Source organism: Syngnathus leptorhynchus, chromosome 14 (genome assembly GCF_054491065.1).
Source record: "Syngnathus leptorhynchus isolate UIUO chromosome 14, UIUO_Slep, whole genome shotgun sequence".
Taxonomy (NCBI): Eukaryota; Metazoa; Chordata; class Actinopteri; order Syngnathiformes; family Syngnathidae; genus Syngnathus; species Syngnathus leptorhynchus.
In genome coordinates this window covers 10287847-10315787 of record NC_141208.1, presented here as the reverse complement: position 1 = coordinate 10315787, position 27941 = coordinate 10287847, and the positions used below count along the sequence as shown (strand labels likewise).

At 43.4% G+C, this 27941-nt stretch overlaps 1 protein-coding gene and 1 long non-coding RNA gene across 2 annotated transcripts in view; one reads left to right on the top strand and one right to left on the bottom strand.

The window, feature by feature from the left end:
• The window catches only part of ephb3a (eph receptor B3a), a 42570-nt gene extending 14977 nt beyond the window's left edge, over positions 1 to 27593 (top strand). The window contains exons 3-15 of the mRNA XM_085929412.1: positions 228 to 900; positions 4848 to 5003; positions 6185 to 6520; positions 7500 to 7624; positions 10677 to 10833; positions 11000 to 11108; positions 11980 to 12032; positions 13044 to 13166; positions 14364 to 14611; positions 16836 to 17051; positions 20751 to 20900; positions 22663 to 22856; positions 26994 to 27593. Of these exons, the coding sequence (XP_085785538.1) occupies positions 228 to 900; positions 4848 to 5003; positions 6185 to 6520; positions 7500 to 7624; positions 10677 to 10833; positions 11000 to 11108; positions 11980 to 12032; positions 13044 to 13166; positions 14364 to 14611; positions 16836 to 17051; positions 20751 to 20900; positions 22663 to 22856; positions 26994 to 27105 (2652 nt within the window). The 3' untranslated portion in view covers positions 27106 to 27593. The remainder of the gene's footprint in view (positions 1 to 227; positions 901 to 4847; positions 5004 to 6184; positions 6521 to 7499; positions 7625 to 10676; positions 10834 to 10999; positions 11109 to 11979; positions 12033 to 13043; positions 13167 to 14363; positions 14612 to 16835; positions 17052 to 20750; positions 20901 to 22662; positions 22857 to 26993) is intronic.
• Positions 13142 to 14835, bottom strand: LOC147046615 (uncharacterized). Its single transcript, XR_015068136.1, has 2 exons — positions 14697 to 14835; positions 13142 to 14605 (listed from the first exon to the last, which is right to left on the bottom strand). It is a non-coding gene; the product is annotated as an uncharacterized LOC147046615 (long non-coding RNA).
• Positions 27594 to 27941: the final 348 nt, after the last annotated feature.

Here is a 27941-nt window from a genome sequence, read left to right as displayed (position 1 = left end):
TTATATCAGATGTCATTTCTCACTTTTGAATGCGCTCATGCTTCACTGCTTTGTATTTGGGGCGTCTATGTTTAATACAACTCGGTATTAATTAAAACATAGCAGATAAGCGCCTATCTGCTGTCGCCAAATGAGAAATAGACCCATCGTCTAATTAAAAAAAAGCGTGTCATCATCAAACGTCTCCCTGCCTTCCTTTGTCATACTGTGTTTTTTTAATTCCATAGTGGGAGGAAGTGAGCGGCTATGATGACTCCATGAGCCCCATCAGAACCTACCAGGTGTGTAATGTCCGACAGCCCAACCAGAACAATTGGCTCAGGACGGACTATATCCCCCGCAGGGGTGTGCTTCGCGTCTATGTGGAGCTCAAATTCTCCGTGCGCGATTGTGCCAGCATCCCCAACATCCCCGGCTCCTGCAAAGAGACCTTTAATCTGTTTTACTATGAATCGGACGGCGACACGGCCACGGACAGCAGCCCCCTGTGGAGGGAGAACCCTTATGTCAAAGTGGATACCATTGCCCCCGATGAGAGTTTCTCTCTCCTGGAAGCCGGCAGGATCAACACTAAAGTGCGCAGCTTTGGCCCCCTGTCCAAGTCAGGCTTCTTCTTGGCCTTCCAGGACCTTGGAGCCTGCATGTCGTTGATCTCGGTCCGGGTGTTCTTCAAAAAGTGCTCCACCACCATTGCTAATTTCGCCGTCTTCCCCGAGACCGCCACAGGGGCGGAAGCCACTTCCTTAGTCATCGCGCCGGGGGCTTGTGTGACAAACGCCATGGAGATGTCTGTCCCGCTGAAGCTCTACTGCAACGGTGATGGAGAGTGGATGGTGCCAGTGGGCGCGTGCACCTGTGTTGCTGGTTATGAACCCTCCGCAGATCGCACCCAGTGCCAAGGTATGTGTCATATGTTTGACCTGCTTTGACATTGGGCAGCAGTAAAAATACCATAAATATCAAGAGTATTTACTTTCCTATGTTGCCGGTAAATAGAATCATAAAAAAAATTTGTAATAAATAGTTTTGTACCAATTAAGTGAAATTGGATAACTTCCCACCGTGGCACATTAGTTGGGAATTAGACTAAATTAATGGGAGAGTTTCAATTGCTTCAAGACATGATTAACCAAAAAGTAATCACACAAATTCCACTGACTTCTTAATGATCAACTAATCGATGATCATGCACCTCCTTAGTATCTCTAGACATTTCAACCATTATTGAACCAAAGGTGTTTAATATTTCCCCCCACAATTCACACCAGTTTTTGCCCTCTCGGCATGTATTGTGTGGCTCCTGAATGGAGGTGAAGGAGGGTGGAGGAGAGGATGAATTAATGAGCTGTTGCCGAAAGGAGTGGCATACAAATACAGTAAGAGGGAAGGGAAGCCAAAGATAGGAGAGCAAATAGAGGGGAAATACAGATAGCGGCAAGAAAAAAAGACCTTTGAAGTCCACAGACAAGCAGAAGTGAAAATGTGTGAATTGCCAAACATGGGACGAGAGCCAAGAGTGAACAAATGAAAAAAGGAGTGTGGCGAGGCAAGGGGGGCGGGGGCGTCTATGCTGTGGGATAGACGAGCATTACCGTCTGTCTCACCTGGGCTGAAAAATGGAGTGGGACACAGCGGAGATATTTGTCGTGGACATTTGGCGGCTCAAGATTAAAAGCTTGCCGCCACTGCCTGATGTAAAGCTCTCCAGGGCCTCTGTTAGGACAGCCTCAGCCTGGGGTTGCAATGAGGAAGTGTAATTTCCTCCGCGGCCTCCTGTTAGTTCATCTACAGGCGGCCGTGCTCATTAACATCATTCAGAGCAACATGAGCCAACATGGCCGCCACGCCAACATTAATCACTCAGACGTTTGACTTGTTGCCTCAGTTCAGGTGATGTTCTCGAGAAAAAATGCTATTTTTTCAAGAATCCCCTCATCATCTACCCTCTCAATTCAAAACGTGTATCTCGAATTATCTTCCCCCACTGAATGAATAGAAATGCCTTTAATTCGTTTCTGCATCTCCAAGGAAAATCCTGCCATATAATTTTACTTTAGTTTACCCTGAGTTTATTTACATATCTGTACTCCCAATTTAGCACGTTGACAAGAAAAAAAAGAGCACACACAGAGGAAATGGTAGCGTGATGAGCTTTGTGAAGACCGTTTTTTTTTTTTTTGGTTGAAACCAAAAGGGTCCGTCGGGAGGTCGAACCTCAGATTCAGGAGGAGTAGTGTGGCTTTCGGCTTTCGGAACAGTGGACCAGTTCTACACCCTCGGCAGGATCCTCCGTCGTGGTGAAGAGAGAGCTGAGCCAAAAGGCAAAGCTCTCGATTTAACGGCCGATCGATGCGCCTACCCTCACCTATGGTCATGAGCTATGCGTCGTGACCGAAAGAACGAGATCCAGGATACAAGTGGCCGAAATGAGTTTCCTCCGCAGGGTGTCCGGGCTCTCCCTTAGAGATAGGGTGAGGAGCTCGGTCATCCGGGAGAGATTCGGAGTAGAGCCGCTGCTCCTCCACGTTGAAAGGAGCCAGATGAGGTGGCTCAAGCATCTCATCAGGATGCCTCCTGGATGCCTCCCTGGGGAGGTGTTCCGGGCATGTCCCACCGGTAGGAGACCCTGGGGACGACCCAGGACGCGCTGGAGAGACTATGTCTCTCAGCTGGCCTGGGAACGCCTTGGGATCCCCCAGGATGAGCTGGATGAAGTGGCTGGGGAGAGGGAAGTCTGGGAGTCTCTCCTAAAGCTGCTGCCCCCGTGACCCGACCCCAGATAAGCGGAAGAAGATGGATGGATGGTTGAAACCCAGAACGCCTGTTGCGGGCAGTCCTCAGCGGGAAGCAGTGGGGCTTGACAGATATACGGTCGTATACTCTACTGCCGTGGAGATTTGCAAAATTAGAGGAACAAAGCCATCCACTGTTTGGTTTCTTTCTGATGCTGCAAACATGATAAATAATACTTAAGCTGGAGTCGTTTGACCCCCTAGATGTAATTCAGGCTGGCATGTCCAATTTATGTGGTGAGGTCACAATCGTACCAGAACTTTTAAGATGAGCCAACACTAAAATAGGGAGGAGTAAAAATAAATACAAATCTGACTAATCATAGAGAAACTGTTTCTTTGTACCAATTTGTCACAGTCCTTATGTTGGCCATCTGCTTTTCCACCAGTGGCCTGTCGGTGGCCTCAAGGTGTGCGAGATTGTGGTTCGATTCTCCAAAGAAAGGAGAGAAGAAAAGCCATATGCGCCCTTCACATTGACATACAACAAGTCCTAATTTGTTTGAAGCATTTTATAGATGAGGAAGAAGAACATGATTGCGCTTGGATGTTGAAAATGGAATCTCAATTAATCTTGCTTCGATTGTAGTTTTTGCTAAGCTCTCTACAGAATGCAGGGAAGGCAACGAAGTGGAGAGGGGCCTAATTGAGTCGAGAAAATGTCAGTATCAAAAAACGTAGCTCGGGAGAGGTTAATGGATTGAAGCAAGACAGTGGGGTGATTCAACAACTTCTCAAAAGAGGCCACGAAAAATGAAAACAAATAACCGAGAAACAGAAATCGGCCTGGAATTTTGCCCTGTCATCATTTAGGGTTTAGCTTTTTTTTTTTTTGATTGCGCCATTTTCCAAGTACACTGAGAGTCTGCGAGGATTCTTCTAAAAGCGGCATTGTTGAGAAATAGGCTCCAACTTGAGTTCAAACTGAAACAGCACTTGAGCCGACCAGTTAATCATTCACTTCCTCATCGGTGGGGTTTTATGAGCCCTCATGCTGACATGACAGATGTTTGCCAGAGACCCCCACTTTTACACCAGCGCTTTGGAATGTGGCAAATGGGGCTGAAGACACTGATACGTCCACATCTTTTACCTCTAATCCCATATATCAGAATCCTTCTTTAGTCTCTGTTTGATATGCTTTACATTTCAATCTTAGCTAGATTTAACATCAAGGATAATCCAGTTGATCTTTACACCATGATGTCACATGTACTTCCGAATGGCAAAAGACTGATTGAATCATGAGTAAACAAAAGAGACAAAAATATATTTTTTTTTTCAATTGCAAACTTGCCATTTCACATCAGTCACTTTTCACCGATTGCTTTTTTTTTTTTTTTGCTCTTTACCAATTGTTAACAAACACTATCTATTTTTTCGAATAACTCTTCCTAGCTAATCTGTGTTTTGTTGACATTCCTTCAAACCCAGAGTTGATTTATAGGCTAATTATAAGAGAGAGCTCTGTATGCATTTGGAGGCTTGATGGTATCCTGAGGGCTGCCTGCTGATGGATAGGTTCAGGGTTTATCCGTCCCCTGGACTGCATTCTTCATCTCTGTTTGTGCGAAAACAGCAATCTCCTGTCAGCGCTCTATCGTCATCTTTATTCCATGTTTCCACCTCTTAAGCATTAAACGACACTGTCATCCAAGGTTCGAGAGATTAATGTCATCTGAAAAAAGAGGGAGACCCGATGCAAATATAAAGATAATGGTTTCTTAAATGTGGTGCATTTCTCACTCGGGTACTGACATCTTCATAAATAGTGAGCTTCATCAGTGCACTTTTTTTTTGTTTGTAGACAGGCGTGACGGCCACTTGTCTTATACTGTGACCGCACTCCTTTTTCTCTCTGATTGTTTGCTTTATATCCTCTGGAAGCGGCAAAAGCACGAAAGCACCAACCATTGCTAAAATTTAGTTTAAAAAGAACAACAAAAAAGAAATACATCTAAATAAATAAAATCAATCTATATCAGTACCTTCACAAAATATTTGTACTTGGTTACTTCCAATACCAACACAGATTTCTTCTCTTCTCTCATCCAGCCTGCATCCCCGGGACTTTCAAATCCAAATTTGGCGACGGTTCCTGTGTGGCCTGCCCGTCCAACAGTCGCACCGGAGCCAGAGGGGCCAGCGTTTGTCCCTGCCAAAGTGGCTTTTACCGCGCTGATAGTGACTCGCCTGACACTGTTTGCACAAGTGAGTCGTCCTACAACGCAAATGCTCAAATAAATCTTGCCTGAGCTTTATGTCATTTGACAAGAACAGAGCAATGTGCAAAATCGTTTAATTAATATTTTTCAGCACAGTACAGCAGTCCTCAACCTTTTTTTGCGCCACAGACTTGTTTCACATAAACATATAATTCCACAGACAATGAGATTTCCACAAAACTGTAATTTTGACGTCTATAGTTGTCAACGGCAGTTAATACTGCTGCATTAAAATACAACCTGATATACACAGTTGTCATCAGACAATAAGTAAACAAGTGTTTGCTATGACAGTAGCAAAGTGCTGGCTTGCTGATACTAATGTGATCTGATAGAGTCCATACCAGTTGTGGATGGACAAAGCTCTTAGCCCAGCCTTAGTCCTGATGCAGAGTGACATGAGCTGCGTCGTGTGTAAAATCATTCCTGGGGGGGCCTTCCACACGTTAAATGACACACACGGCCTCTGCAGATCGCTGTCGCGGGAACAGTGTGCACTCTGACGCTGACCAGACCACACGCGCGCACACGCACGCACGCACGCACACGCAGACACACACACAGGCAGGCAGGAACTCAATTAAACATACAAACACACAGGCAGGCTTGACACTTGCGTCCCTGTGGCCTGGCTGAGCTTGTGTGCCAGCCTGTTCTTTGTGTGGTGTTGCACAAGTGCGGTCGAACCAGTCGGCAGCTTGGCCTCAGCGTTCGTTTTAGTCGTTGGGCATCCAGTTCGAAGAGGCTCCACTCTCAACTGTCTCTTTCTAATTATAAAGGACAGGGCGAGGGGGATCATATGTGGTTGAGGGCAAAGTTAGTGGCTGGCCGGTTTGGACGAGGATTCTCGCCTAAACGATGGCTGTCTTCCCTGTGTGTAAATGATATATTTAAAGCCTTGGAAATTATTTTTAAACTTTTCTTGACTGATATTTTTGAACAATGAGATCCCTCTGATGCTGTGAAACCCCCATGCAGACTATACGTCTTGTGCTGTAAGATAAGACTCCAAAAATGTCAGGAAAAGCCTGACATAAAAATAATAATTATGATTATTATGATTATTATTATGAATAGTATTATTGTTATTATTAATATTTTTACTATTATTACATTCTATCTCTACTATATAAGGAATGATTGACTTCTGTTTTGAACACCTTGCAGCTATCCCATCAGCCCCTTGCAATGTAATCTCCAGCGTGAATGAGACCTCACTTTCCCTGGAATGGGAGGAACCTGAAGACACGGGTGGGAGGAGTGACCTAGTGTATAACGTGGTGTGTAAGAAATGCCTGCGAGACCGCAGCCCGTGCACGCGCTGCGACGACAACGTGGACATCTCCCCTCGAAGGCTTGGGTTGAGGCAGAGGAAGGTGGTGGTGAGGAATCTGCAGGCTCACACCCGCTACAGCTTTGAGGTGCAGGCGGTTAATGGTGTCTCCGGGAAGAACCCCGCTTCTCCCCGTTACTCGACAGTCAACATCACCACCAACCAGGCTGGTTAGTAGACCTGTCAATGATGCTGCATGTGTGTTCACAAACCAAGTGAATCCATAGGCCTTCCCCAATCAATATCACTTAAAGGCACAATGAAAGAGCCTTTTAATCGTATCTCACGCTTAGTCAACGTCAATGATTGTCTTAATGAGCGACTTCGCAACACATGCCTCAAATTTAGTCAGTTGACAGTTGTAGGATTTGGGACTCAACTTGCTTTATTGAAGAACATGAGATTTCTTTATAACTTTAATCAGTTGACAGTTGCAGGACTTGGGACTCGACTTAAAGGACATGAGATTTCCTTTTAACTTTCACATACGAATCGTCACTCACAACTGTCCCTGTGACCCAACCTTGGATAAACATTAAAAACAAAATGGACAGATAGACGGATGGGCGGATGGATGACTGGACGGACAACTGACCATATTTGGAAATATGAGATTTGCCGACAGCAACAATATGTGACTTACTCCCTTCTCTGTCTCTAAGTATTAGCAACAGTAAACACTGATGACAGTACATGGATTAAATCTAAAGAAGCACTTGTGTAAACCAATGTCACCTTCATATGTCGGCCAAGCAAAGTTTTCAGCAACTTTCACACACTGTAATCACTTAGAGTCAACCCACACTTAATCCACTTTTCTGCGGTTAATGGAACGTAGACAATGGCTGTGAGATTAGTCACTTCCAGGATTCACCAATCCATGCAGGAAATGTGAAACATGCACCATTTCTTCAGCCATTACATCTGGACTGTTGAGGCTATTAAATCTATACTTTGAAGATTTGGAAGATCTTACTGGAAGCTTTGCTTTAAAGGCAGGTGAGCAATAGGAAAATTCTGGTCCTTGACTGGCAGACACATTCGGAAGGGTCAAAGCATCTTAAGGTCAACTAAACCAAGAAGCAAACAAATAAAACAAATATCACACAGACACTGGTTTTGTATGATTCTTTTTTTTTTAATCTCTAGCCCCCTCCGCAGTACCAACAGTCCATCTGATGCGTTCCACCGCAGACACCCTGAGTCTATCATGGCTGCCCCCGGAGAAACCAAATGGGGTCATTCTGGACTACGAGATTAAATACCACGAAAGGGTGAGCTGGAGTTTTCATCTTTTCCAGATGCTGAGAAATACAACATTAAAGTGGTGCGTATGAGGGAGTCATTTCTATTGATGGAGGGCCTCAGCAGCTCTTGCAATGTTGAATCATTCAAGATGTTTGAGCGTGCCAAACAAGGAATTTGACTTCGTTACATCACAGTCTCTGTTCAACATTTAGGTGACTAACAACACTCAGGACATGTGAAAATGACAAATGACAAATATTCTCAAACATCCCCTGATCTTAAACTCCCAGGAGGGCAAGGAAAAACTCCAACTAGGAGAAATGACCTTGAGAAGAGACCACAGATGGGAGTGTCCCTCTTCCAGGATGACCAGGCTACAATGGATGCAGAGAGGACACATAGTACAAACAGTGTAGGCAATTCAAAAAAGGTGTGGAGAGCAGGATGTTATTGCACAGCAATGACTCTGAGACTCTAAGAGTGGTGTGAGTTCATCAGAGCAACAGCCTGGGGGAAGAAGCTGTTTCTGTGTCTGCTGGTTTTGGCGTACAGAGCTCTGTATCGCCGTCCGGAGGGGAGTAGTTCAAACAGACTGTAACCTGGGTGAGAAGGGTCTGTAGAGATATTGCTTGCGCGTTTCCTGGTCCTGGACAGGTACAAGTCTTGGATATATGGGAGGTTGATTCCAATGATCTTTTCTGCAGTCCTGATTGTCCGTTGCAGTCTGTGCTTGTCTTGTTTGGAGGCTGATCCAAACCAGACAGTGATGGAGGTGCAGAGGACAGACTGGATGATGGCAGTGTAGAAGGTCTTCAACAGCTCCCGCGGCAGGTTGAACCTCTTGAGCAGTCTCAGGAAGTACAGCCTCTGCTGGGCCTTCTCCCGGACAGAGTCTATGTGGCCGGTCCATTTCAGGTCCCGTGAGATTGTGGTACCCAGGAACTTGAAGGTGTCTGAGGAGAGTATGGTATTACTGCGGATAGTGAGGGGTGAAAGTGGTGAAGGATCTCGCCTGAAATTCACTGTCATCTCCACGGTCTTGAGCGGGTTCAGCTCCAGGTGATTTTGGCTGCACCAGTGGACCAGCCGCTCCACCTCCTGTCTGTACGCAGTCTCATCACCGTCCCGGATCAGTCCGATGAGAGTCATGTCGTCTGCATACTTCAGGAGCTTCACAGGAGAGTCACCTGAGGAGAAATCGTTGGTGTAGAGAGAGAAGAGCAGTGGGGAGAGGACGCACCCCTGAGGGGCGCCAGTACTGGTGGTCCTGGTGCCAGATGTGATGCTCCCCAGCCTCACACGCTGTCTCCTGTTGGTCAGGAAGCTGGTGATCCAATGACAGGTGGAGGCAGGCACCGCGAGCTGGATGAGCTTCTGTTGGAGGATGTCAGGACCGATGGTGTTGAACGCTGAGCTGAAATCCACAAACAGGATCCTGGCGTACGTTCCTGGGGTGTCCAGGTGGTGCAGGATGTAGTGCAGTCCCATGTTGACCGCATCATCCACCGACCTGTTTGCCCGGTAGGCAAACTGGAGGGGGTCAAGCAGGGGACCCGTGACATGCTTCAGGTGGTTCAGCACCAACCTCTCAAAAGATTTCATGACCACAGATGTCAGAGCGACAGGTCTGTAGTCATTCAATCCTGTGATGGTGGGCTTCTTGGCCACTGAAACGATGGTGGGCACCTCACACAGCTCCAGGGAGCGGTTGAAGATCCGTGCAAAGGTGGGGGCCAGCTGCTCAGCACAGACTTTCAAGCAGGAGGGTGACACGCCGTCTGGGCCCGGTGCCTTCCTAATCTTTTGTCTCCGGAACACCTGGCGCATTTCCTCCTCACGGATCCGGAGTGCGGGCACGGCCTCTGCAAGAGAGAGATTAGGTGACAGCGGTGATGGAGGTGTGGACAGAGCGGTTGTGAGGGGAGGGGAGTATGTTGATTGTGCTGCAGGAGGTCCTGTTGTGTGGGAGGACCGATCAAACCTGCAGTAGAACCTGTTCAGCTGGTTAGCAAGCCTTGGGCTCTCCACAAGGTTCGTTTCTTGAAGCCCGTGATGCTCTGCAGACCTTTCCACACTGTTGAGGGATCAGGATTGGCAGAGAGGTGTCTCTCCAGGCTCTCCCCGTAACACCTCCTGGCTCTCCTGACCTCTCGGTTCAGTGTGTTTCTGGTCTGCTTGAACAGGTCCCGGTCGCCGCTCCTGTAGGCCTCCTCCTTGGCTTTGCACAGCCTCCTGAGGTTCGGTGTAAACCAAGGTTTGTCGTTGTTGTACGTGCAGAAGGTCTTAGTCTGCACACACAGATCCTCACAAAAACAGATGTATGATGTAACAGTGTCAGTGAGTTCATGCAGGTCTGAAGTTGCAGCTTGCTATTGATGCTATTGATAGCTAAGTTGCTATTGATCATACTCCCGGCAAGAGCCTGTAAGGTTTAATGTGTTTCTTTTATGACCTCCAACAGTCCAACCACCTTCATATTGCAGAAAAATGCTCAGTGGGAGTGTACGGTTGCATGATGATGATTGTTTAACAAGCAGAGACTTTTATTTTCACATTAGTGATACTGTATATTGCCGCTGTAAATTTTCCACTCCTGCTCTAAATTCATTACAATATTCTCAAGTAAAATTAAAGAGCTGGTCTCATTAAATGGTTAGACTTGTCTAAATAGGAATCCGTATCAAGGAAGTTTGATGAAGTTGATTTTTGACTAACATGTAAGCTATTTGTTTAGCCCTAGTTGTCACACCCACCTCTGTCGGTTAATTCGTAATACGCAGAGACTTCACCGCATGTGCAAGTCATTTGTTTTAAGGGTAATGTTGAGCTCAAAATGATTTAAAACTGTTTTCAGGTATGGTTTGTAGTATATTTATGGTTTCAACTATTAATGTGACATCAATTTCTTGCAGCAGTCAATTTCTCTGTCCCCCTGCAAATAGCAATTGAAATTCAAAATATGACCTTTTATCAAATCAGCTGTTCAGTCCTGCTTGTACAGCACAGAAGTGAGAAAAATATCCTTATTTGTGAGGATGCAAAGCAATCTGTAAATCATGATATGTCAACGTCTTCCAGGGCCAGGCTATGTCACACACAGTAACATCCCAGCACAGCTCAGCCAAGGTGGAGGGGCTGAGAGCTGCCACGCCCTATGTGGTGCAGGTCAGAGCTCGCACTGTGGCAGGATATGGTCGTTACAGTAACCCCATGGACATCAGCACCAGCCTGCACAGTAAGACCTCTGTTTATCTATGGGCTGGTCTGTTGCTATGTTTACGGTTTGATAGTTTCACAGTTTTAATGGCTTCTGCTATCCAGGTGGTAGACAACACTGTCTCATCCCTCCTGCCACGCTTTGCCAGGTACTCATTTGTACCTTTTTGTGTGATTCGGTCCAGGTGATCCTCAGAAGTCTGTGCAGGACCAGTTGCCTCTCATCATAGGCTCCGCCTCTGCAGGGTTGGTGGTCATTGCTGCCATGGTGGTAATTGCTGTTGTCTGCCTCAAGTAAGTGCGCGGCAGCTCTGACTACATGAACTACGTGTTTCATTTAGCTCATTAGAGTCTGAACAAAAGGGGTGATTAAATGATTACATGCCCAGAGGTAGAAAGAATACACAAGTTGAAGTACTGATACTTGTGTCCAAAATGTCCTGTATTTAAAAGGGGATGGGGGGGTTCTGTTTAAAACTGTTAGGAAGATGTGAACTGTACTCAACGTGCAGTGTAAACAAGCCGACGTTTGCCACGGTTGCTACGTTCCTAGTATGGCTTAATGCACAATGGGAGTGATACACTGGCCAATCAAAACGAGTCCTTTCATTCTCAATATGATGTGCTACTTGCATACTGTGGTCTCAACATCTGCTCCATGAAGTGTGCAGTCTCCTACGTTTTTCTTGTTGTATTTTGGGATGCCTCCAATTCCTTCTTTTTAACTTTCCTTGTGAACCAGAGATGGTTATTCCACCGTAGTTTCAGCAAAGCAGCAAATGTGTGTGTGTGTGTGTGTGGGGCTTTCTTCGGGAAACTCTCCATTTACATGCTTCTTTACGTCTTTCCTGCAGATGTTGAAAAGGTAACCCACTTTACAAAGAATTTTGATGTATAGACAACTGTTTTTAAATGCAGGGGCTGAAAGTGGATAGAAAAAGTACTGATACCTAAAAAATCTTCTCGACCACTCCAAAGTGTTTGCACTTGTTGACTTTCATGCAGCCCATGCTTTCATAAAGTGAGTGTACTTAACTTTCAAAATGACGCCAATCTTGTAGCAAATAAACAAAGTTGTTCAGGGGATTTATCTGAGGGTGGAAATACGTATGTTTACCTGGAAAAAGTCAAGACTGATGAATGTTAATGTGACTTTTGTATATAGGAAGCAGCGCAGTGGCTCTGAGCTGGAGTACACCGAGAAACTACAACAATACAGTAAGCCAGCTTTATTGGTCATACCTGATTCAATAAAGTCACCTGGCCCAGGGAGGAAATAAGTTTTGCTTTTGGACAATTCCCCCTATTCAATCCGGACAATGTTTTGCTCTTTTTTTTTTTTTCCTAAATGAATCAACCGAATTAAATATGCTGTTAGGGTGCCGTTTAAACATTTGCACGAAGACAACAAATTAATTGTGACGCTAACATGACCACAGCACAACTTGTTTCTTTTTTTCACTGATCGTGGCCTAATGTTTGTCATAGTACAACTTTGAGGTGCTTTCATATTTTTGCATTGAATGAATGCAATGAAAATGTGGAAGTTCAAATTTTTTGCTATGTGAATCTGTTGAACAATTGGCAAAATATGGAAACAAACTAAGTGGGAGCCTTTCAAAGAGGTTCTGTGCGAGTTGCACATTTTGACTTTGGAATGGTATAAATTGGTGGAAAATTCAGGTTGTTTTAGTTGGACAAAAAAAGTGGGGAGATTAATTATAACAAATGGCAATTTAACAGAATGGAAAGTGTCAATGTCGGAGGTCTAATCGTTTTATTATGATTCATTTGTTATGGCTGTACACTGCGGCACTCGTCATCAGAGCTTCTGGTGTTGCTAGATAAGAGAAAGAAATACTCAAACAATGATTATGAACATATTGCTCCATGTATACCTCTCTCACAGTGTCATTCCAAGCTGTATTGGAATCTCAATTTCTGCACTGGATCTAAACGGTATAGTCTACCGTTTGTATGTCAAGTGCATATCGGGCCCTGTTCAGCATATTCATTGTAAAATGTTTTTTTTTGCCATAAAATAGAAGGAGGCTATCTGTGAGAATTTTATAAAATGCAGGAAAATTAAAAAAAAACTCATTCGCTGTGGAAAATCTTTCTTCGATTCATTCACGCAGAGAAAGACGGAAGAGCGAGAAGGGATCCTCTGTGGGGTGTCAAATTTACAAGACATTTATTCTCATTTCAATGTTTTTTTTCCCATCTCAGTTTCTCCAGGGGTAAAAGTGTATATTGACCCTTTCACCTACGAGGACCCCAATGACGCCATCCATGAGTTTGCCAAGGAAATCGACATCTCATGCATAAAAATTGAAGAAGTCATCGGTGCAGGTGAAAAGCTCTGCCGCTTTTATCCGAAAGCAACGGCCCGATGAGTACGTTCATTAATGATTTATCCAAACAGGAGTATCAAGCCCTCATGTTTGTGATGGAGCTTGAGGGCAGAAAAACGGCTTTAGATTCAGAGCGTGCATGTTATCTGGGCGGAAAGGGACGAATTAAGGTGAAAACCTTTCCCTCCCTCTAAATCTGTTTTGAGTTTTCTCCTTAGACGATGATCCCTTACTATTCTTGACTGTTCTTCTTCTGTCTTTTTTTTTTTGTGAATGTTTGGAATCAGGGAGCCTATGCACAACACCCAAGTTCCTCACCCATCCATGTTGTCCCTACACTACTCCCAGACTGCACACTCGATCACAGCCACTCACCTCTTCGCTTCCTGGCATCTTTACCCTTTGACCTCTCCGGTTGCCTTTATGGCCTTTTACCCAGTATCCAGTTGAAATTGTACAAAAAATATGACACCATACAACTTGTCCATTTTGATCATCTGGAGCCATTTAAAGTTGGGATTTATCCAATAACATGACAAAAACAGAAAAAAAAAATCAACTTGAATTCAATGTCAGTGACTTTTTGACGAGACGTTCATCTAAATTCGTCCGTCTACCAACACATTGGCATTTCTCTTCCTGATAATTGACGAGACACGTAAATTCACCACCTACGTATTCTTTGTTTGACTCGAAAGCTGTGCTAATTTCAAACTCAAAGCAATGCAACATTGCCATTTCTCGGCATGCGTTAGTATTTACAGTGCTTTAGAAAGCTGAATCTCTACGAAAATTTGGGCGAGACCGTCTTTGATGCCTATTGCCATTGAAAAAATATACTTGAGAGTAGGTTTGGATTCCAGCTGACAGACAAAAACGTCCACAGCAGTGATTAGCTAATTAGTTTGCGCAGGTCTCTACTTGTGTGTTTTGCTAGCCACAATTGGATGTAATGTAACAAGTTTTGCTCAGACCAACCAAGCAGAGGACAAATTTTAAATCTGACTGACCCATCACTGCTATTTTTTACCCCAAACACATAATTTGGCACTGACCTCATTAGATCAAACCAAAGTTTCCCTTTTGCCATCATACTGTACACTCTCCAGCTTGCCCTCCTTTTCTCAACTCACTTGACCCTTTTCCCTCATCACCCTCACCTCCGTCCCCCACACCCTTATTTGTATCACCTCAGGTGAGTTTGGCGAGGTGTGTCGTGGGCGACTAAAGCAGGCCGGCCGCAGGGAAATGGTGGTGGCCATCAAGACCCTGAAAGCGGGCTACACAGAGCGCCAGAGGCGGGACTTCCTGGCCGAGGCGTCCATCATGGGCCAGTTCGACCATCCCAACGTCATCCGGCTGGAGGGCGTGCTGACGCGAAGCTGTCCAGTCCTTATCATTACGGAATTCATGGAGAATGGCGCGCTTGATTCCTTTCTGCGGGTAAGCCGTGAAACAAGTAACTCACCTTTATGTATGTGCGTTTGTGTGTTTTCTTGAACGATATGAGAGCTAAATGTTATTTTACCTGTTGAGGAACACGCTCTCAAAACATGCCTGCCAGAATGGCACATACTAGACAGCGGCAGGCGCTCACGACACCCCTGGGTTATCGGAATGTTTTACGCTCCATAAAACAGCCCGAGGTGTTGACTTGCTGAGTGATAGAGAATAAATGTGCAATGTAACGTTTGAAGACACGCGCAGTATCTCGGCTTGACGCTCCAAACTGATGCTGACACTCTTTTTCAACGCGTAAACTCCAGGTGGGAAACTGTTGCGTTTGAATGCGGGCTTCAATGTATTCTTTGCGCGACGACAGAATACATTAATGATCAGAGTTTTTCGCTTTGCGCCTCCCCTGCCCACACAAAGTGCCGAACAAAGACAGGGTGGGAAATGAGGCGTCGTACAGTACATTTACAACTGTGCGGGGACTATAACGTGTCGTTTACATCTGACAAAAACAGATGTTTTTGGTTGCTCTGAAAGAAGATTGTTAGGCAAAATGATTTTTTTTTTTTAATGTTTTTGGTGAATCAATAATCTGACCTTCAGTTACCATTTTTCTGGTTACATATATCCACTAACCATGTCACACACAAACGCACGATCTGGGGGGATGATAATAATAATAATAATAATAATCATGATACTATGAGATACAATAATATTAATAATCATGATATACCAAAAAAAATATAGAAAAAGACCAAATAATAATAATTTAAACAAATAATTATAAGCAAATCCCAGCAAAATAATTTGTGTATCCTATAAAAATATGATGTTTGCATTTTGTTTCAAATTATTTTGGTTTTAACACCCTCACCTTTTATTAGAAAAAAAACAACCCAGTCAAATTCAGGGGATGCTTTGAGAATAATTGTCAATTGATTGTCTATGTGAAGCCCTTTGAGACTGCTTGTGATTTAGGGCTATACAAATAAACTTGATAAACTTGTTCCACATTTTTTTTTGCTATGTAAGGACTGCATCATCCAGTGCATCATCCTGCACTTCTAATATTGAAGAAGATATAAATTGTGCAAGAATAGACTGTCAACATCAGTTTATGACTTTGAAATCCACCAGACATTTATTACAGCCACAAGCACCTCCATCAATTGGCGAGCTGTATAATTAATCAGCCGCAGCGCATTAAATGGCATGTAAACATAGCAGCAAATGCACTTTTAAATGTTGCTGTGGTCATTACTCATTATAATCACCGATAGAAAGAATCCAATTAATGTTCTTTTTGGAATCTGAACAAAATGGCATTTTTCCCTTGCTTCTGTTTCAAATGCATTAATGTTCCCAAAATGCCTCTGTAGAAGGAAACACAATTGTCTTCATTTGATAGAAATTGTGTTGTTCATAGAGAAATGAATGTCCACTCAGAGTCTGCTCCTCCCTATGGCCATTGTTTCCAGCGAGTTGTCCTATGCCATAAAACAAAGACACAAACATAAATACTAAGTGTGCGTATCGTCCCCTGGTCACACTAACTATGATTCAAAAAGACAAGACACAAAAGCAAAAAAAAAATGTATTCTCTTATTTCAAAACGTTCAAACCAGCAGTATTGCATTGGACTTTGATGAAATGCTCTACGAATCTAAATTTGCTGTTTCAGCCTTGAAGAATGCCATTTTTACCTTAATTGTGTATTGACGTTTTTAGTTATTTTTTCTACTTTCATTTTCAGACATGGCACTCCAATGAGTGCTGATCTATAATAAATGTTGAGTTTAGTCACATTTGGGTTCAAACTAAATAAATTGAGTTTTGTGTCAGGCTTCTCTAGTGGAAAGAGAAGAAAATGGAAACGCTGTACCACATTGAAGTTGAAATTTGATAAGTGATAAAAACTCATTTTAATAAACAATGATGAACAATATAGCAAGAGAACACAGTTGTTAATTCTAGAGTGCAATATTCACCTATGTTTTTTTTTGTCTAATTGGAGAATTGGGCAGAATGCACATAAAAGGTCAGCTGTCAGTGACTGTCACACAGCATTACGACTGTTGTGTTTATGTGCCCTCAGTGACTGACTGCTCGCCTTCAGCTATTTTCTTTTTGTAACATATCCTTTGGCCATGTTTCTATTTATTTTGCTTGCCTCTCTAATCAAGCACCATCCACACTTTTGTGCCCTCAGCTGAACGACGGCCGCTTCACAGTCACTCAGCTGGTGGGGATGCTGCGTGGCATCGCTTCGGGAATGAAGTACCTGTCAGACATGAACTACGTCCACAGAGACCTTGCCGCCCGCAATATCCTGGTCAACAGCAACTTGGTGTGCAAGGTCTCAGACTTTGGTCTGTCTCGGTTCCTGGATGACACATCGGCTGACCCCACTTATACAAGCTCGCTGGTGAGTATTTTCAAGATTCAAGGTAGATTCAAGGATTTGTATTGGCCATGTTTGAGCATGCCAAAAAAGGAATTTGACTTGGGTACATCTCAGCCTCTGTTCAACATTTAGGCGACTAACAAAACTCAGGACATGTGTGAAAATTGACAAATATTTTCAAACTTTAAATTGTGTCCATTACTTACAAATGCTAAGGTTTTGTCAGGAGAAATTTTCCATATATGATAATGAAAGGAGAAATATATTGCTTAATGAGAATTATGGTCAATTAATTCATTTAACAAGGCCATTAAATATGTCATTTGGGAAATTAAGATAGTGGTCAAAACCAAGGGCGGGAAAAAAAAGAAATTTATGGCCAATTTATCTATATAGAGATGACAGAAGTGAAAATTACTTGTGAAATTTAAATATTTCCTGTAAAAAAATGTGCAGAATATATGAAATTTATTCTCCTCTCTGTTCTTTTTCGTTTAAAATTTGTGGATTTGTGTAAACTTCTTTTTTAAAGTACAAAGAAAAACAAACATGGGCTCACTACCTGTGGGAAGGGCCAAAGAGGTCGGGTGCAAAGTGAGCTGGGCGGCGGCCAAAGGCGGGGACCTTGGCGGTCTGATCCCCGGCTGCAGAAGCTGGCTCTTCGGACATGGAATGTCACCTCTCTGGCTGGAAAGGAGCCCGAGCTGGTGTGCAAGGCAGAAAAGGTCCGACTAGACAGCTTCGGCGGTTGCTGAGGCAAAAACCTGGGTGTGGGAGGAGTTTGGCGAGGCCATAGAGAATGACTTCCGGACGGCTTCAAGGAAATTCTGGTCCACCATCCGGCGTCTCAGGAGGGGGAAGCAGTGCACTGTCAACACTGTTTACAGTGCTGTGCTACAGTGGCGTGCTGCTGACCTCGACTCGGGACGTCGTGAGTCGGTTGCTTCGAAGACCTCCTCAATTCCACGACACGCCTTCCATTGTGGAAGCAGGGCCTAAAGACTCTGAGGTGGACCCTCCAATCTCTTGGGTCAAAGTCACTGAGGTAGTTAGAAAACTCCTCGGAGGCAAGGCCCCGTGGGTAGATGAGATCCACCCGGAGTTCTTAAAGGCTCTGGATATTGTGGGGCTGTCCTGGCTGACACGCCTCTACAACATTGCGTGGACATCGCCTTTGGATTGGCAGACTGGGGTGGTGGTTCCCCTCTTTAAGCACGGGGACCAGAGGTTGTGTTCCAACTACAGAGGAATCACACTCCTCAGCCTCCCTGGTAAGGTCTATTCAGGCGTGCTAGAGAGGAGAGTCCGTCAGGTGTTCAAATCTCGGATTCAGGAGGAGGAGTGTGGTTTTCGTTCTGGCCGTGGAACAGTGGACCAGCTTTATACCCTCGACAGGATCCTCAAGGGTGCATGGGAGTTCGCTCAACCAGTCCACATGTGTTTTGTGGACTTGGAGAAGACGTTCAACCGTGTCAAAGTCAAAGTCAGCTTTATTGTCAATTTCTTCACATGTTAAGACACACAAAGAGACCGAAATTATGTTCCCCACCGTCCCACGTTGACTAGACACATTACACAACACATACAAGCAAATAGCTCAAAGAGTAAAAACGAATAGACAAGAGCGATGAATAAGTAATAAGCAAATACCCCAAATAAATAAACAATAAATAAATAAATAGATAGATAGATAAATAAGAGGAGCAAAATGGAGCAAGCGTGCATACAGCAGACAGCCAGAATATAGCGCAAAAGAACAGGACGTCACGCAGCCGAGGGAGAGAGGATTCAGGATCCTGACAGCTTGGAGTACGAGTCTGGTGGTGCGGGAGCGCAGGCATCTGTACCTCTTCCCAGAGGGCAGAAGATCAAACAAAGAGTGAGCGGGGTGACTCACATCACACACAATCGCGGTCGCCTTGCGGGTGAGACGGAAGGTGTAAATGTCCTTCAGGTAGGGGAGCGGAGCCCCAATGATCTTACTAGCAGTGTTCACTATGCGCTGCAGAGCCTTCATGTTGTATTCAGTGCAGCCACCACCCCACACAGCAATACAACTGGAGAGGACGCTCTCAATGGTGCGACGGTAGAATGTGGTCATGATGGCAGGAGGAGCACTTGCTCGCCTGAGTTTCCGCAGAAAGTACAGGCGGCGCTGAGCCTTCTTCGCCAGCGACGCAGCGTTGGTGGTCCAGGAGAGGTCCTCACTGATGTGCACCCCCAGAAATCTGGTGCTGCTCACTCTCTCCACCACAGCACCGTCGATGGTCAGCGGCAGTTCTGTGGAGGGTGCTTCAGGAATACGGGGTGCCGAACCAACTGATAAGGGCGGTTTGGTCCCTGTATCATCGATGCCAGAGTTTGGTCCGCATTTCCAGCAGTAAGTCGGATTCGTTCCCATTGAGGGTTGGACTCCACCAAGGCTGCGCTTTTTCACCAATTCTGTTCATAACTCTTATGGACAGAATTTCTAGGCGCAGCCAAAGCATTGAGGGTGTCCGGTTTGGGGACCTCAGCATTGCATCTCTGCTTATTGGAGATGACATGGTGCGGTTGGCTTCTTCAAGGCGTGATATCCAGCTCTCACTGGAGCGGTTCGTGTGTGAAGCGGTCGGGATGAGGGTCAGCACCTCCAAATCTGACTCCATGGTCCTCAGTCGGAAAAGGGTGGAATGCCCTTTTCAGATCGGGGATGAGATCCAAGTGGAGGAGTTCAAGTATCTTGGGGTCTTGTTCACGAGCGAGGGCAGGATGGATCGTGAGATCAACAAGTGGATCGGTGCAGCGTCAGCTGTAATGCGGACTCTGTACCGGTCCGTTGTGGTAAAGAGAGAACTGAGCCAAAATGCAAAGCTCTCAATTTACCGGTCGATCTACGCTCCTACCCTCATCTATGGTCACGACCTATGGGTTTGGACCGAAAGAATAAGATCCCGGATACAAGCGGCTGAAATGAGGTTCATCTGCTGGGTGTCAGGGCTCTCCCTTACAGATAGGGTGAGAAGCCTGGTCATCCAGGAGAGACTCAGAGTAGAGTCGCTGCTTCTCCATGTTGAGTGGAGCCAGATAAGGTGGCTCGGGCATCTCATCAGGATGCCTCCTCGACGCCTCCCTGCGGAGGTGTCCTGGGCATGCCCCACCGGTAGGAGACCCCAGGGACGACCCAGGACAAGCTGGGGACACTATGTCTCTCAGCTGGCCTGGGAACGCCTCGGGATCCCCCGTGATGAGCTGGACAAAGTGGCTGGGGAGAGGGAAGTCTGGGAGTCCCTCCTAAAGCTGCTGCCCCCGTGACCAGACCCTGGATAAGCAGAAGAAAATGTATGTATGTATGTATGTATGTATGTATGTATGTATGTATGTATGTATGTATGTATGTATGTATGTATGTATGGATGGATGGATGGATGGATGGATGGATGGATGGATGGATGGATGGATGGATGGATGGATGAAAAACAACTGAATGATTCGAAGAATGTCATTTGTCAAGGCAAAAATTAACATTTGTTTCTGAACGTACGCTGAACGTGCACTGACTGACTATTTCTCATGACTTAGTATTTCTCAGACTGTGACCATTCACCCTCTTACGTATGTGTGTGTGTGTGTGTGTGTGTGTGTGTGTGTGTGTGTGTGTGTGTGTGTGTGTGTGTGTGTGTGTGTGTGTGTGTGTGTGTGTGTGTGTGTGTGTGTGTGTGTGTGTGTGTGTGTGAGCAGGGAGGGAAAATCCCCATCCGGTGGACAGCGCCAGAGGCCATTGCTTTCAGAAAGTTCACCTCTGCGAGTGATGTGTGGAGTTATGGCATCGTTATGTGGGAGGTGGTGTCATATGGAGAAAGGCCATACTGGGACATGAGCAACCAAGACGTGAGTCAACACTATTGTAGCATCAACATGACTAAATAATGCTAACATATTATGTCAAACTACATGGATGCAGTATCTTCGAATGTTCCTATTCCTAGTAGCTGGTCAAACTTATCTGTCTCTTCTTCTTGCTCTCAATTGTGCTGCCTCTCTTCCAGTAGGTCTTCTCAGTGATGGCCCCATGTTGTGGCGCAATGTAGTACTACACTAAATGCGCACAACTCTTGTCTTATCTGTGTACTGTTTAAACACAATTGCTTAAAAAGATGTGATATTGAAGTGGAACAAATCATCAATCTCACTAAAAAGTGCCCAACTGCACCCAAGTAAAGCACAGATACTTGAAAAATCTACAAAGGTGTAATTGGAGATCCAAGGCACGTGCAGCTTTACATCTCAAAGTGTTTCAAATCCACTGTCTGACTCGGCTGCACTCTTTATCTCCTCACTGCAGCAGTGTGTCTGTGTTGTGCTTTATTTCACCCTATTTACAACTTTAGTCTGCTCGCCCTGCAACCCTCCCAAATATGCAGACTGCAAAGCTCCCCCATGACACATCCACACATACACTTTCAACATGGGCTGTTGTTGCCCTCTGGCTATCTGCAACACACAGACGTAGCAACGCCAGTGGTGAGCTCACAGCAAAGTGTGTCCCTCCATCAGACACACTGGATCTGCTTCGTGATTCTCAGTGGAATATCTGCTCAGCACTGCAATTCAAAGGCAGACTTGTCATGCCGATAAGCGCAGAGGAAAAATAAAGAGGCGATGAAAATTGCCACCAACAAAAGCCGCGTGCGGTAATGAAAGTATCAAAGTCAAGAGCCTCCATTGATCCCTCTCGCTTTTGTGTCACAGTCTTTGCTCAATAAGCAACAGTCAACAAACAGAAGATGTAGAGAGAGGTTCTCGTCTGCTGCAAGCCTAATATATAAATGAAATTCCACGCTGAAGGCGAAGAAGAGGGCGATGGAAAAAAACAGACTGTAGTCCCTGATGGCAATTTTTTTTTTATTATTGTTGCGGAGTTTTAAATGCATATGGAAAAAGTACAATCCCTCTTTGAAAAAATATCCTGAAATGCTGAAATGAAGCGGGCAATATACGATAGTGAGGTTTATTGCCGCTCATAAAAATAAGCATCTGTGGATTATTTTCATACTTCAATAACAAAAAAATCAATCACCAAGGCTCAGTGAGAAAACATGTCGAATTGTAATAGTTAAAAAGAACTTTAATCCCAACCCTGAATTCCCTCTGGCTTCAAGAAAATCAAATGTACTGAGAATCTTATCTGATAAGATTAAGCTTGGGAACATGTTCAAATGTACTGAGAATATTATCTGATAAGATTAAGCTTCGGAACATGTTCGATTGTATTGTATTGTATTGCTCCCAAATGTCTTCAGGAAAGCTGCTTTTGAAAATGCAGCAGAAAAATATCACTCAAATTAAACCGAGGTCTACAAAATTTGATATGAATAAAAAAATTAATTCTAGTTTGACTTTCAGCAGCACCTCTTTCACAAGTTAAAAGCAAAAATAATCTTAAAGCCCATGGCTATAATCGATATCCATTTTAAAAATCAAAATAGAAATCAGGAAGTAGCAATTCATATAAAGTGCTACTAGCTCAGGAGTATACATCCACTGTGGCCCTTATTTATTTTATATGAACTTGTGTAAGCAACAGTGCCGTTCTCCGCTTATCTTAATTGCTCCACTGCCATTAATAAAGTTTTCCAAATGCGTTCTGCAGGTGATGACTGCAGTGGAGCAGGACTACCGGCTTCCCCCACCCATGGATTGCCCCATGGTGCTGCACCAGCTCATGTTGGAGTGCTGGATGAAGGAGCGCAACCTGAGGCCCAAGTTCTCGCGTATCCTCAACACATTGGACAAGCTGCTGCGCAACGCCGGCAGCCTCAAGGTGGTGACGAGCACGTACTCAGGGTATGTCCACACAAGCTTTAAATGCTCTTTTGAATGGAAGTTGTGCATATCAAAGGTGCTCAGACTTTTGGGGTTCTTACAAGGAAGTGATTTTCTCAATCCTAGTGCCAATTAAGCATATTAAACATGTTTTCTCAAGTTGGTCAGTCCCCAAGTGATTGTATTATTGACATTCTAAATTATTATTATTTATTATTATCACCATCATCATTTATTTATTTTTCTATCTATTTACTTAATGAATTAATTGAATTATTTCATTATTATTATTATTATTATTATTATTAATCTAAAGGTCACATGTTTCAATGAGTTGCCATTGTTCGGTCAGCTGTGTTTAGAGACGTGATTGCTGTCCACAAATTAACAAATCATTAACCAGCCTCATTTATTCTTTAACAGAAGGCAGGCCTTCAAGATGTATTGATTCCTATGTGTGAGTTGATGTTTTTAAATGGAGGCAAATAACACAATTAAGCCTGTTAAAAGATACATTTAACTTTATCGAACCGAAGCATGAATCATGATCGTCATCTTTATTTGTTTCGTAGGTGCAGTACAAAGGGGCTATTTAAAAGAGGGCTCTGTTTTCTTATGTCTCTCATTTTTACCTGCCTGCTTTCAGACACGATCGTAAAATCTGTCTCAGGTTAGATCAATCACATTGACGGTGCTATATTCATCTCATTTGCATACACTAAATGAATGCTTTTTGGCAGATGCAATCCTGGATGGTTAGTAAATCAGCATCCACATCCATTTGGATCAACAATCAAATTTGTGTCTGTTTTTTCCTTGAGTGAGTAAAATTGTGAATTAAATTGAGGTGAGCTCATCAATGTTTCTGTATCCACGTAGGCTATACTTTTGGTTTTCTTTTTTTGTGACAATGTATGACACTTAAGGGGCAGGATTGTGTGAGCACAGCTTTAAGCCAGCTGCCTGATGTGCACCAACTTAGTGGGAAGTGAAGGGAGCCTTTTTCAGTCTTAGATGGCTGTGAAATCACTGTTTTTATCATGTGACTGCCCACCCAAGTCAAAGAGTCAGGTTTAATGATGTGATGATGAGCACTCACCATTGTAGCACCAAATTTTCACATTTCTGCTAGAAGTTGTATTGTAATCATCTCCAGTAATAATGAGCAGCAGTGGCAAAAGAACTCACACTATGTTCTTTGAGATTTTTTGGGAGGGGAAAAAAGTCTGAGAAAAGTACACGTGCTGATTTACTTCAGTTCAAGTAGTAAAAGTACATGCACTTTGGGAGAAAAGTAAAATAAAAAAGTTAACAGTAACTGTGTTGAGTTTGACACAACTGAAAAAAGAGAAATCAAACTGAGTGACGTGGCCGGAAAATACGACAGTTTTTTTCAGAAATTAAATATGTGAATTATTTATACATTCATCCAAACATTAAAGACATGTCATTGGTTTGACTGACAAATTCATAAGTACTGTCTGAAGAAGACTATGGCTGAATTCAAGTGGATGTGATGCAATATGTTTCTTTTTTTACATACATATGAATGAACTTCTCAGTATTGTTAATGTGGCATTTTCTTTAAAGTTTTATCTATCCAATAAAATATTTTACAAGATAGTCAATATACAGGAATATTATGACTTTATTCATTCGGTTTGATTCGGTGCACTAGAATCCTTTGAATCAAACATGGTTTTCTATTTCAAATTGGTTTTGGTTCCACCCCCAATAGATAACGTAATAAAGTCTATGTCGTTTATTTGCTACCACTGATAATGAGCGTGTAATTCTTTCAGACTCCCCCAACAGAAACCGAGTTCTGCAAATAAAAACAAAAGGATGACGTGATGTGCTCTTTCACCCCATGTGAAATTGTGCCCTCTATTTTATATGACAGCTGTGAAGCAGAGGATGAAGCCTTCTTCACATGGAGAGATGTCTCTGTACCCGGGGGTTGTTGGAGTAAGATGTCTTGCTAAAGACAAATATGGCGGCCTGACAAAGAGGCATATTAAATTCCTTCTTGTAGGGTTTGACTGCTTTCAGCTTGTTTGGAGAAAGAAACTGCCAGACCTGGAAGGCTTTTGTTGTGGCGTGTCTCTCTCTGGCACTGTGAAGTCAACTTATTCATGGGCACTGGTACACCTGGTGATCATTTGTTCTCGGTGTATCAAGCGCAGTGAATACGACTGTCTGAACTGCGTTTGTGCAGAGATTGTTGGGCTGGCGTCCAATCTTCAGGATGCCAGCCCGATGTGTACAATGTTCCCCCTGCTTTATCGTGCTTTATTATCAACAATTTGCAGGTTGTCTTTCACAGGAATCCCCGTATAGTATACTGTATTTCCCGAACTATAAACCACTACTTTTTTGCACCAGCTATGAACGCTGCGATTTATAGTCCAGTGCGGTTTATAAATTAAGAAAATGAGATTTCCCCCTAATTAAAATTAGTTAAATTACTAAATTAAATCTCGACTAAAGCTGGTGCGGCTTATAGTCCAGAAATTACGGTATACTTTTTAGCCCTTAAGCTACTTTTTACATCTATATATGCCTTTGAAAGTCTAAAATACTTGTATTTGTAAATGCTTTCAAATGCGCCGTATAAATACAGCTTGACTTGCGCTGTGCTGCTGTCTGGGACCGTGTAATGACTTAAGCACACGTCGTCTGTTTCTGGCTCTGTAATGCTATCCCGCTTGCGATGGACACAAAAGGTGACAATGACACATCAGGCATCCAGGTGGTGTGCTAGCTCCTCGGCTCACAGCTTCAGTCGAGCAGCAGAGGCCCCAAGGGCAAGCAATATATGCCAGGCTTTGGGCTCAGTGAAGCTAATTGTGTGTGGAAATGTAATGGCTGACCTCAGTTTAATTCCCCCAATACTTGCTCGGCGAGATCTTGGAATCTCTGGGATAGGACAGACAGCAGCCAAGGCCGCTGATGTGGAAAAGCAGGCTGTGATGAAGTGTGAGTAATAAGGGAGATTGAGGAGACGCTTAAAGAGAGAAATGTGTTTAATTAGCTTGCTGATGAGCTTTTTATTGCATCAGGGATAGTGCGCGCTCGCTGCCGGCTTTGGGCAACAGCGAAAAAGTGTGCACGAGACGAGCGTGTACGCATGTTATGCTACGTGTCACTGTGTGCTGATGACATGCCAATGAATAATTTATGGCCTCATCTGTATGCAACAGCGAGAGATAGGAGGAGAAACGTATTGTGTTGTTGGAGCGAGTGCGATTGTAGCGATGGTTGGCTAGATAGCGTCCCGAGGGAGAGAATATGAAGGCAACACTTTCTGCAAAGCGTCTCCGAGCCCAGTTGTTCTCAAACGGTGGGCCCTGGGTGGTCGGCAAAAATAAATTTGCATTGAATTATGGTGTATCTTTTTTTTTTTTTTTTTTAAGTCCATACCTTCCAAATCGCTTACAGTCCAGCATCATTTAATTTGGTATTAGCTGATTACCTAATATTGCTATTGATTACCTAATATTACCTAATATTACAAATAGCCACTTGAGCTTTGTGAGTTGAGTGAATAAATTTATTTAAATTGTTTAATGCGTAAAATTAACAGATGAGGCAGGTACAGACAAATAATTGCCTATCAATTTTTGGAACAATATAAAATTGACCATATTTGGACAAATAAGGTTTCCTTGTGATGGGAACTGCCGATACACCAATCAAACAAACACACTAAATCAACGAATCTTCTCCACCTTAGCTCCAGGCCAATAAAAGATCAAATATGATTGTGTATCACTTAAAAATGACATTCCTGCAGCTCTTTTCCCAAGTAGAAAGTCACTGATGCACTTTGAAGCCTTTATTAAATACTTGCAACCACTGTATTTATTTACTACAAAGAAATGCATCTTTGGTGATTTATTTACAGCATGCCAGCAACATAGTGACAGGTAGAATCATTAATTACACCTACCACACATCATTATTTCAGGATTTATATGCGCTGTGACATTGTGAGATTTTTCCACTCTAAAATGTGTGCCTTGGCTCAACAAATATTTGGAAAGATAGTGCGAGCAAATTGTACGGCACCCCAGGGAACAAGTGGCGAAAATGACGATGGTTACGGGTCACATCATTCGAACCCGGCTGCTGACGTTGTACGACTTGTACCGACAGGGACCTGCTGAGGCTCGGAGGAACACTGCCGGGACACAACAGGAAAAGTCCTGACAGCAGTGAGGAAATCGTGCGGCAACAAATGAGCCAAACTCTCCCCATCAGAGTGTGAGCTGACGCAAAAGCAACCTGGAGGAGACGGAAAGCCCAAAAGAAACTACCTAGAAAACTCTGATGTGGAAAGAAGAGAGAGCCCTATGTACAATAAAGAAGAAAAACAGGGAAGCTCCCGCTGCACAGGAAGGACCACTCGAATTAGTTTGTGCGAGCGCTCAGAGACTTTGTATTCAAAGCGGACGTTCCATTACGGTTTGTGTGTGCTTGTGTGTGTGCGCGTATGTGTGTTCTTCATTTGTGGTTTTGTGATTGTTGGCCTAAAGCCAAACCTCTTATGGGCCTTCTCAGGTTGTTTTTGCATGTCTGCATGTGTTTTCTGCTGGTTAGGAGCCAGTTAGGCTTCTCTTTGAGAGTGAAGCTCACACAAACTCAGATGAGGGTCTCCAAGGATCCGACAGTGCCAAGATTCAAAGATGACTAGTAGAGATGTGTTTTTCTTTTTTCTTTTTTTAGTTACTCAATTTGTTTTTTCCACTATAAATTGGCAATTGAAAAAGGATATATATATATATATATATATATATATATATATATATATATATATATATATATATATATATATATATATATATATATATATATATATATATATATATGTATGTATGTATGTATGTATGTATATATATATATATGTATATATATATATATACATATATATATATATATATATATATATATATACATACATACATACATACATACATATATATATATATATATATATATATATATATATATATATATACATACATACATACATACATACATACATACATACATACATACATACATACATACATACATACATATATATATATATATATATATATA